This window comes from Neoarius graeffei, chromosome 1 (assembly GCF_027579695.1).
Source record: "Neoarius graeffei isolate fNeoGra1 chromosome 1, fNeoGra1.pri, whole genome shotgun sequence".
NCBI lineage: Eukaryota > Metazoa > Chordata > Actinopteri > Siluriformes > Ariidae > Neoarius > Neoarius graeffei.
The window spans coordinates 26,731,872-26,743,948 of record NC_083569.1 but is presented as its reverse complement, the minus strand read 5'-3'; the positions used below and the strand labels follow the sequence as shown (position 1 = coordinate 26,743,948).

Genomic DNA, 12,077 nt, shown 5'->3' with positions numbered 1-12,077 from the left:
AGGGAGTATCTTTGATGAGGTTTTAGAAACTTCCTGTATGACAGTTGTATGTTTTTGTAAAGCCTTTCATTGACTCTGTATTACTGTGCTGCATCTCTAAGAGCACAGTGATAGAGCGCAGAATCTGAGAGCTTTAGACCTCTGATAGTAAATTCAGTGGAGTCTCTGGTTGTTTTTGACTCTAATCGACGATCAGCAGGAGTGCTATCATAATAACCTGATCTTGACCTCGCACCTTTATACAGTAAAAACTGTGGTGCGCTGTTCGGATATTGTTTGTACCAGTAAAGATAAATGTATTCGCTGCTTGACTCATATGAACATTTCAGAGTAACAGTGTCTGTTTCTTTCCTGACAATGGCGTCTTCATCTGTCGGCCAAATTTTACCAGCGAAACTGCCTGTTGTAAAGAGGAACAGAAAGAAATAAATCTGTGAAGTATTTTTGTAAACAAACCAAAAACAATCATTTCAAGAATTTATGCTTAAAACATGAGTATTAAGGAATATAATTAATTATCTGATGAAAGTTAATTACCTGTTGTGACAGTGAGAATCAGTTGGATGTATCTACTATGTACAGGAAGTTGTATAGTTGAGCCATTTCTGAACACAGCTCTGTGAGGATCCTGTATAATAGTGCTTGCTGTATGTGCTGAACTTTACACATGAGGGAACACATTTCTAGAAGGCCACACCCAGGAAGTTCTGCTGTTGGAGCATAACTTTGTACAGATCATCACTTCACAGTATCAGTCACAGTGAACTAAATCACCAATACAACACAGAACAATCCCACTGTTGCTGATCAACTCACTGCATCCAACTTCACCTCTTAAATAGATCTTTTGGAGTCAGAGGCCTGGGCTGTGTCTCAAGATTTAACATTTATACAAAAATATAACCTTCTTTCCAGTTTTGTTTTACTTTATTGGTCCATGAACAAAGAATCATAATTATTGTACGGTTTAAGTGGCCATTGTATTTTTTAACTCCTGAAAATAGTTCTTAACATCGTAAATAGTGTTAACACAACTACTGTGACAAATAGGTTCAGTGACGACTCCAGCTGAGGTTTTTGTATGAAAGATGAATGTCCAACTGCCATTATGGTCATTCGCTAACAGCTGAACCATATTTGAAAAAAGTTACTGTGTCATCTTGGCATCATCTTGAAGGCAGCATATGTTGCTCCAAAAATCTCAGTGTACTTTTCTGAATTAATGCTGCCATCACAGAAGTGTGTTACCAAGGGCACTGACACAACCCCATACCATGAGAAACCCTGGCTTTCAGATTTGTTGCTGGTTGTGGTCTGGATGGTCCTTTTCACTTTTGGTCCAAAACACAGTGTCCATTTCTTACAAAAAAAAAGACCTGGAATACTGATTTGCCTGACCACAAGACATGTTTCCACTGTGTGATGGTCCATCCCAGATACTTCCAAGCCCAGAGAAGTCAACAGCATATCTGGACATAGTCAACATCAGGTTTCTTTTTTGCACATTGAAGATTTAACAAGTATTTGTGGATGTAACTCCGTGTTGTAGAGCATGACAAAAAATTGCCAAAGTAATCCCGAGCCCATGTGGTTATATCAGCTATAAATGAATGATGGTTTTTGATGCAGTGCTGTCTGGGAGATCAGAGGTGTTTAGCTGAAGGTTGTGCGCTGAAACTCCTCTATCTCATCTCATGATCTCTAGCCACTTTATCCTGTTCTACAGGGTCGCAGGCAAGCTGGAGCCTATCCCAGCTGACTATGGGTGAAGGGCGGGGTACACCCTCGACAAGTCACCAAGTCATCACAGTGCTGACACATAGACACAGACAACCATTCACACTCACATTCACACCTACGGTCAATTTAGAGTCACCAGTTAACCTAACCTGCATGTCTTTGGACTGTGGGGGAAACCGGAGCAAACCCACACAGACATGGGGAGAACATGCAAACTCTGCACAGAAAGGCCCTCACTGGCCACAGGGCTTGAACCCGGACCTTCTTGCTGTGAGGCGACAGCGCTAACCACTACACCACCGTGCCACCCCCTCCATATTCCTTGAATCATTTAATGATATTATGCAATCTAGAGAGTGAAATATTCAAATCCCTTCCTTTCTTTCTTTGAGGAACATGTGTTTTTCAACATTTCAATAATTTTCTCATGCATTTGTTGACAAACTGGAAATCCTTGGCCCATCTTTGCTCCTCAAAGACTAGGCCTTTCCTGGATATCGATTTTGTACCAAATCATGATTACAATCACCTGTTGGCATCATGTGTTTCAAATTACATCATTGTTTAATTGTTTTACCTCATCACTAGCCCTAAATTTCCCCGTCCCAACTTTTCCTGGAATGTGTTGCAGACATGAAATGCAGGAATTGATGTACATTAGTAAATGAAATGAAGTTGACCAGGCACATGCTCTCTCTCACAGCTTGTGGTTGCTTGGCTCTGTGGGTGGCTCCAGACCAGTTTGTCTAGCTGAAGGCTGAACACCACTGCTGCCTGAAACATCATGAAAATGGGGAAATAAGAAACTCCACAACTGTGTAATTTTTGTTGCATGTTTGAGATCTGACAATTATTTCTTCACCCACATCTAAAGATTTGCTATAAAAGCTATTATATCCTTATTATTATGGACAGAATATAGGCTATACATCTTATGGATATATAAATTAAATGATCAAACAGCTGGATTTCAATTGTCGATGGCAATGCTGTTGACCGCAGCAGTGATTTCAATGCTGCATTTTTCTGACTTTCTATGATGCTACTTTTCTGGCTGCCAAATAGAAATAATTTCTTCAATTGGACATTTGAGCTTCGATTTGGATGGTGGAGAAATGTTTCTTCTTGAATGTATCACACCGCTCCATGATGGAAAGTCTTGGGCACAGCCTCTAAACCGAGTATATTTAGGGGTGTGATATTTAAATGATGATGATTTTCAGATGCCACATTTATCAATGGCCGATCATTCTTCTGCTGTAATTGGTCAGATAGGAATGTTTCATGAATCACACATGAACACTCTTGTATTCTGATTTTGACACTTGGACCTGGTTTCTATGCTTGATTAGTAAACAAGGGCCATTATTTTTGTTTATACTTGTGACCACTGAGTGGAATTCCACAGTTTTCACATACTTTTTCTAACCACTGTGTTTCTGTGTAAGCTGCATTTTTTTTCTTTCCAACTATTTATGGGATATTATTCTTGACAAAAATTTGTACATTGTAGGACTGTTGTGAAAAGTAAAAACTAAATCAAGAAAAAGGTTGAATGCTCATGTTTTCTTGTCTTGTCCCTATTTTCAGACTTGATGGAAGGTAATGGCAGCAACCATTTGAAAAAAACATTGTTTTTTTTTATATCAGTACAACATTCCCATCCCTCTGTCTTGGACATATTGCTGATGGATTAAGTAAAGATGACACTTTCCTCCAAAAGACAGTGTTGGCTGCAAGTAAAAAAGCCATTACATAATACTGGCTTGAGAAAAAAATTGTCCTACTGTTGGCTTCTTTGTCAATATTTTTCAGCAACTACACCTTCTTCAACAGATGACTTACTCCATACAGCTCCAAAAAGAGCTGGGAGAAAAACTGTGGGGAAACTGGTGTGTTTTTCCATAATTATTCTCTGTATGGATATTTTTTTTAAATTATGCAAATCTGTGTTTATTTACTGAACATCCCATGATCTCATGTTATTTTTCTCTTTTTTCTTCTTGCTTTGTTTCTTAACTGCATTTTACTAGTTGTTCTTAACATGTGAAAAGGTTTATAAATAAAAAGTTTAAAAAAGAGAGAATTCAGTAAAATTAGGTTCAGAGAGCATGCAAATTATGGAACTTATCAGTTAATTTTTCTTCAGTATAATAAAACTGCTTTACTGTTTTATGATACTATTATACAACATGTGGCATCAATATAATCCCTTTATAAATATTCAGAGAGAAAGTGAGATTCTCATCAAAAACTTCTCAAAATCATCCGCAGGACTGCCGACAGTATAAACAAAACTGTGTGAAAGTTTTTGTACAGTGCAGTTGGATTTCCTGTCACTGTGGGCTGCAGAGCACAGTAGTATAGTGCAGAGTCTGATACAGCAGCAGAGGAGATGAGCAGATCCACTTGTTTCTTCTTTTCATCAACTTTAGCAAACATTCTTGGGGGACGGTTGGGACTTAGATCTCCACTTGGATAAATATAAAGAAGGAACTCAGGTGTAGATTTTGGATGCTGTATGTACCAGTGCAGGTTGTTTACTGTATCAGTGAATTTTCTGTAGCTGCAGGACAGAGTGACATCATCACCTTCATGTACAACTTCACGAGTGAAAAGTGGCTCTATTGAATCTGCCATGGAGTCACCTGTCATAGAGAACATAATGTTTTTAACCTTTACATAATCAAGCCAGAACTACACAAGTCAGACCCACATTCTGCTGTTTCTTAACACCACACAGACTAATTAATTAATAATTCAACACATAATATTTTTGAAATAAAAAAAAATCTAAACTCACCAAGTGAAAGCCACAGACACATTAATATAACAGTGAACATGATGAATGGTCTTAGCTGAATTAAAATATTCTGAGAACTTTCTGTAAGCTAATATGGAAACATCATAAAGGCTCAAGAAGCATCCTGAAGCTCCGCCCCCACAACATCACATGACAATGTCACTAACAGTGTTGACAGATTGTTGAGTTGCTGCAGCATCCTGGCTTTACATTCAATTCAATTCAATTTTATTTGTATAGCACTTTTAACAATAGACATTGTCGCGAAGCAACTTTACAGAACTATATAAATGCCAGATATAAATTTCTGCCTTCTGAGCAAACCTGAGGTGACAGTGGCAACTCCTGAGATGACAAAAGGAAGAAACCTTGAGGGAACCCATCCTCATTTGGGTGATAACAGTGTGATTATAAATACCTCACTTCTATAACTGTGTCCTATATAGTGAAAAGGGGAAACTGTGTAACCAGGAAATTCATTGTAGCTTTGGCATGAAGTCTATTTTGTTGAAGTTATCAACTGCTTACTGATTGAGACTTGAGTGCAAAACTGTTCATGGCAACTGCAGTCCTAAGCCATTGTAGCAAAACTGCTTGTATTAATTCTCCAAAGCTATCTTCTACATGGATCTTTAGGCTGTCCACTTTGGGGTCATCCTCCACAGGAGTGAAATGATGAGAACTCCAGCCAGAAGTAACGCATCAGATCAGCATCACTGGTATCTCAGGAGTGGCATGTGTAGCATGAGAGAGAGAGAGAGAGAGAGAGATTTGGTTTGCTCATTGTCATGTAATGGTTACGAACAGTGAACATTGTGTGCTGAGTGCAAGTGGGGACTTCAGCAAGACTAAATACTGTATGACAACATAACTAAAAGGAAAAGTCAGAACATAACAGAGACTTGAAGGCACTGTGGTACATAAAGTGTACATACAGTAAGGTCACTCTACCGTCAACAAACCTGAGTGAATGTGTAAGGGGTGGACAGCACCCAATCATCACATTACATTACATTACATTACAGGCATTTTATAGATCGACATACAACATACCCAGAGCAGCCTGTGGAGCAGTTGGGGGTTAGGTGCCTTGCTCTAGGGCACTTCAAAACACTCTTCAAAACACTTATCAAAACACTCTCTGCCCAAGAACCCTCCAGATCTGCTACTTTATGTAATAAAAAGCTGTTAACAAAAGTCTTGACTAAACAAATATATTTTCAGCCAAGACTTAAACACTGAGACTGTGTCTGAGACCCAAACACTACTTGTATAGCTGTTCCATAACTGTGGGGATTTGTGAGAGAAGGCTGTCCCTCTACTGTAGCCTTAACTATTTGAGGTACCAACAGATAGCCTGCACCTTTTGATCTAAGTTGTTGTGGCGAGTCATAAAGGACCAGAAGTTCACTCAGGTACTGTGGCATGAGATAAAGCACATTTAGTGCTTTATTGTTAAATAGTAGTGGTTTATAATCAGTGTGAAATTTAATTGGGAGCCAGTGCAGTGTGGATAAGATAGGGGTGATGTGGTCATATCTTCTAGTTCTAGTAAGGACTCTCGCTGGAGCTTGTTTATGCACCCGTTAGAACATTCAGACAGTAAGGCATCACAATAATCCAACCTGGAGGTAACAAAAGCATGAACTAGTTTTAATGCATCATGAAGTGGCATTATATTTCTTACCTGAGCAATATTTCTGAGATGAAAGAAGGCTATAGTGATATTATCTACATCCAGCCTCACATGGGGAACCTGTCCTGAGCACATTTAAGCAAACACATACTGAAAGAAGGGAATTAATGTTTTTACATAATTACAGTCATTTTAATGTATAAACTACACTCGGATAGCACAGAGGTGCAGTGTCGCTGTCGCCTCACAGCAAGCAGGTTCCTGGTGTGAACATACCAGTCAATCGGGGGTCTTTCTGTGTGGAGTTTGCATGTTCTCCTTGTGCCTGCGTGGGTTTTCTCTGCATGCTCCAGTTTCCTCCCAAAGTCCAAAAGATGAGGTCAACTGGCTTCTCTATATTGCTTGTATGTGTGAATGTGAGTGTGAATGGCTGTCTGTCTCTCTGTGTTAAGCCTGCGATAGACTGGTGATTTGTCCAGGGTGGACCCGGCTTCTCGATCATAGTCAGCTAGGATTGGCTCCAGCTCACCGACGACCCACAATGGAAATGCAGAATAGAAAATGGATGAAGGGAGAGAAAAATATACTCTAATAAGTACAGAATTAAATATTTTAATGATGTGTTTTAGTGGTGCCTCAACATTAGGGGCCTCGGCCCCAACAGAGAATATATTAGAGAGAAAAGAAACATAAAGCTTTGTTTTTATTTGTTTTTGCAAAACAAACATTTTCTGAGGTGTTTCGCTGCTGGTCTTTCAAAGATGCCAGCAAGCCATTAGGCTTTGGAAGGGAGTGGTACATACTGTGTGTGTGATATTTTTGTATTAAATGTATTTTGTATTAAATATGATATTCATTTTGAATGCTAATTTGTTTTGTGTCTTGCTTTCTCCATGTGTCATATGTGCAGCAGCAGGCAGCTTAATGTTAGAGCTGCTAAGTGGAAGAGAATAGTTAAGGTTTATTTCACAGTTTAGTCATCCGTGGACAGTTATGTTGTTTTTTCAGAATGGTGTCTCTGAACTTAACTGAGCTACTAAGAGTAACCAGAGCAGGGGTTCGGATAATATATATGCAGTGTGTATGATAGAAGACCAGGTATACTCTGTGACAGAGGTTTTATTGTGAAAAGTCGTGTTCTTCATCAAAGAACTGAACATCTCTGGAGGATGTGAGCAGGGTTGTGTGGTTCTCAGTACTTTGCCCACAATAAGATAACTGACTGCTCCATCTAGTGTTCACCAAGGAGAAAAACCTTTATACATTCATAAATGTTTACTACACATACAGTGCAGACATTACAGAAAGACAAAATAGTGATGAGCTTTCGAAAAGATTATTTTAATTTTGCAAATTAATGTATTTGTGCAAAAAATACAGTACAAGTCAAATTTTTGGACACACCTAATTCAAAGGTTTTTTTTTAATTCATTAAAAGACACTTCATGTCATAAAGTCATGATGGACTGTCGTTTCTCTTTACTTAGGTGAGCGGTTCCTGATATAATATGGATTACTACCAGTGTCGAATAGAGCTACTTACTGTGTTTTTATTATTTAGTATTTACTGTTTGATATCAAACACATTAAGAAGGCAAGGAATTCCACTAATTAACTTTTGATGAAGCAACACCTGTTAACTGACTCCCTCATGAAGCTCGTTAAGATAATACCAATAGTGTGCAAAGCATCATCATGTGCCATGTGTTATTTCATAGTTTTGATGTCTTCAGTATTGTTCTACAATGTAGAAAAGAGTCAAAATATTCTGATTCCCACAATATACAGTTTCAGTATTATATATGTGGGTTTAATACACTCAGATAATGACATGCCCTTCCTCAGGACAATCCAACAGTGTAATTACTTCAGTCAGAACAGAGAGGCTCATGGGTCCACAGGCATTGTGGAATTCTGGTATGAGGGTTGAGCCAAGCCTTGTCTTTAGTGCACTGGCTATTGAGGAATATGGAATTGTACCACGAGGGTACAAAGATTTCTTTATGATAAAAATGACATAGCATCACACCACAAGGAAACATTTTAAGCAGAAGAATTGTAAAAATGTGATAATTTAATTATTATTTTTTTTACCGGCAGCACTGTGACACATGCAGTTTTACATGTTCACCCCACGTGAGTTCTTCAGTTTCTTCCCACCTCCAAAAAACAAGACAGTAGGAAATTTGCTGGGATAAAATGCCCCTAGGTGTGAATGAGTGTGTGAAATGGTTTGTACATGGTGCTCTGTGAAGGACTGACATCCGATTCAGGGTTTATTCCCACATTATGCCCAGGACATTCCAGTGCAGGCTCCATAATCACCACGACCCTGACAAGCATATAATGGTTACCAAAGAATGAATTCTGTCTCCTCATCATTTAACATGTGGCAACAATACAATCTCTATATAAATCTTCAGAGAGAAAGAGAGATTCCTGCCGAAAATTTCTCAAAATCATCAGCAGAACTGCCTACAATATAAACAAAACTGTGTGAAAGTTTTTGTACAGTGCAGTTGGATTTCCTGTCACTGTGGGCCGCAGAGCACAGTAGTATAGTGCAGAGTCTGATACAGCAGCAGAGGAGATGAGCAGATCCACTTGTTTATTATCTCCATTCACTTTAGAAAACATTCTTGGGGGACGGTTGGAACTGAGATCTCCACTTTGAAAAATATAAAGAAGGAACTCAGGTTTAGATTTTGGATATTGTCTGTACCATTGCAGGGTGTCTCCTGTATCACTTGTTTCATATTTGCAGGACAGAGTAACATCACCACCTTCATGAACCACTTCATTGGTCAAAAGTGACTCTATTGAATCTGCCATGGAGTCACCTGTCAGAGAAAGGAGAATATAATGTTTTTAACCTTTACATAATCAAGCCAGAACTACATAAGCCAGACCCCCATTCTGCTGTTTTTAACACCACACAGACTAATTAATCACTAATTCAACACTTAATATTTCTGAAGTCACAGAAAAATGTTAACTCACCGAGTGAGAGCCACAGACACATGAATATAACAGTGAACATGACGAATGGTCTCAGCTGAATGAGAATATTCTTTCTGTGCTCTGATATATTAAGATCATAAAGGTTCCTGAAGCTCCGCCCCACAGCATCACATGACAGTGTCACCAATGTTATTGACTGATTGATGATTCTTACTGAATAATCCTGGCTTTACATTCAGCCTCACATATGGGACCTGATTTAAGCACATTGTAAGCAAATGCAAACTGGAAGCAGAAACAGCTAATAGTCAAAACTATGCAGTGCAAATAATTTAATTTTAAAATCAATTATTATTCAATAATTACATAAGGATTTTTTTTTTTTAAATCAGGTTTCTGGAAGACAGTTGTGGTGAACCTTTGGCAATGTTTCTGCAAATTTGTGGCAAGGTCGTATTTTCACATGAAAATTAATTTTGTGGGAAACCTCTGGTGCAGGGGTGGTATGGTGGTGTAGTGGTTAGCGCTGTCGCCTCAGCAAGAAGGTCCGGGTTCGAGCCCTGTGGCCGACGAGGGCCTTTCTGTGCGGAGTTTGCATGTTCTCCCTGTGTCCACGTGGGTTTCCTCCGGGTGCTCCGGTTTCCCCCAAAGACATGCTGGTTAGGTTAACTGGTGACTCTAAATTGACCGTGAGTGTGAATGGTTGTCTGTGTCTATGTGTCAGTCCTGTGATGACCTGGCGACTTGTCCAGGGTGTACCCCGCCTTTCGCCCGTAGTCAGCTGGGATAGGCTCCAGCTTGCCTGCGACCCTGTAGAACAGGATAAAGTGGCTAGAGATAATGAGATGAGACCTCTGGTGCACTTGTGGCTAACTTTGTGGAAAACTTATGGCAAACACTTGATCCCTAATTCTATATTTTGCCACAGGTTTGCTAGAATGTTTGCTGTTTGCAGTAAATTTGCTGGCTGTGAGATGAGTGCTCAGGGACTGTGTACACAGTGCAACACCGAAAAGATTTATTCAACAACTTCTCTCTTACACAGTGTAGAATCACCACCACTGCACATATCGATTATTATTATTATTATTATTATTATTATTATTATTATTATTATTATTATTATAGAAAATGTTAAATAAACACAATTATATCAACAACACAAAAAGCAAACTAGTGGAAGAAAAAAAACTAATTTGTTTGCTGCATTGATACAAATCGGCACATGTATGAATGAGTATGTGCATTGTGCCAAGTTATTTAAATTATTTTCTTCAAATAAATATTAATTTCCTCTGATTTTATTCAGGAAAGTTCATATCGTATAATTATGTAGCACAAAAGTGAAACTGTGATTGCACTGGTGCAAGCAGAAATCACTGTGTTCCCAAATAGAATAATATAGATGTTTATGCACTGCCTAAAAGTGGAGCTCCTGATGAGTGTATGAGCAAAATATTTACAAGGACACAAAATCAACCTGACTAGAATAATAATGTTATAGCATATGAACCATCAAATTGTGCAGTGTAGTCGATTTCGTGTCAGTAAATTGGTGCATTGTCTTGTCACATTGACACCAAAAAAGAGATACACATCACAGTTATGAATACGTATTTATTCCTTTCTTTGACATCGCATACCATGCGCCAGAAACAACACCATGACATTATTATGGTGTGACTCTGCTGGGTGCCTGGTGGACAGCAGGGAACAAGCACTTTCACTTAATAGCATTACTGCATAGTTATAATTGAATATCAAACTTGATATGTTCAACAGTTTTCTGGTTACATCTTTCAGAGTTATTTGTCCGGGAAGTTTGAATCTGTGAATATATTTCTAACTTTACCGCAGTTCAACCCACGCATGAAATAGAACTTGATTAATGAGCCATATTACCCAGTTAATTCTCCACACACCTCATTCAAACCCTTGGTTCACAAATGAGCTTAAAGTTATCATGTTATAATGTGAAAAGTTTCACATTTTAACAATATAAATTATCACGTCATAACGTAAAATGTTTCATGCAATAACGTGAAAATATATTGTTATAGCATGAAAGATATATTGTGATAACAATAAATTTTTCACAGTATGATGTGATACTGATTTTTATTTTTTATTTTTTTCTGGTGTGGCATCAATATGCTGCCGTATTTTATACAGTGTCCTTCTTGTGTCAGGAATCTTCAGAACTTTTGCACATGCAAGGAGAAAATAGTCACAATATTTCTGCTATTTGTTTTAGTCATGAGACACTCAAGTCTTGCCCTAGAGGATCTTAAACAGTGTTTTGAAACACGCACTAACTGTCAAAAGTTGCCCGTAAAACCACTTTTGTCTTTGGTTAAACAATCTATTGTGCCATTTTACATACCCTAAAATCAAATCCTGTTTGGAATTAGGAATTGTGGGTGAAATTTGGTGTGTAAAAATCCCTGAAGGGTTTAAGCTCTCCAGTGCTTGAGTTTCACTCCCCTGATGTGATGTATGCCAGGGGTTCTCAACCTTTTCTGCTTTTCTGCCCATTAAAAAAGATCCCCAATTATTTTGGCTCATCTATTCTATTAGAATCTAATAATCTATTGTAAAGTGTATTAATGGGATGCAGCAAACGAAGTTTGGCGGGGGATATAGAAACAGGTTCTGTCCATCCATCTGTCTGCCTGTCTGGCTGTTCATCCGGTGTTGTTGATGGTATCAAAGGCTCAAAGAGAGAGATTTGAGTGCAAGATGTTTTGAAGAAACTGCACCTTCCTCAGCAGCAGTGAGAACTCACAAGCAACAATGCATGCACCACTTCCCTCAGGTCCCAATATTTTCAGATTGGAGCCTGAGAGGCTTCAGCTGTCATGCCTTTGCAAAAATAAGTGCTTGAAATTTTTTTTTGGAATGGAATGCTTAGAGAATATTTGGAATCCTACTGCAATA

General features: G+C 38.5%; 1 gene segment (V, D, J or C); it reads right to left on the bottom strand.

Annotated features, from left to right (window-relative positions):
* Positions 1 to 3,987: 3,987 nt before the first annotated feature.
* LOC132884435 (T cell receptor alpha variable 25-like) lies at positions 3,988 to 4,583 on the bottom strand. The segment is given in 2 exon segments: positions 3,988 to 4,388; positions 4,544 to 4,583. Coding segments are annotated over 2 exon segments (441 nt in total).
* Between the last annotated feature and the right edge of the window lie 7,494 nt (positions 4,584 to 12,077).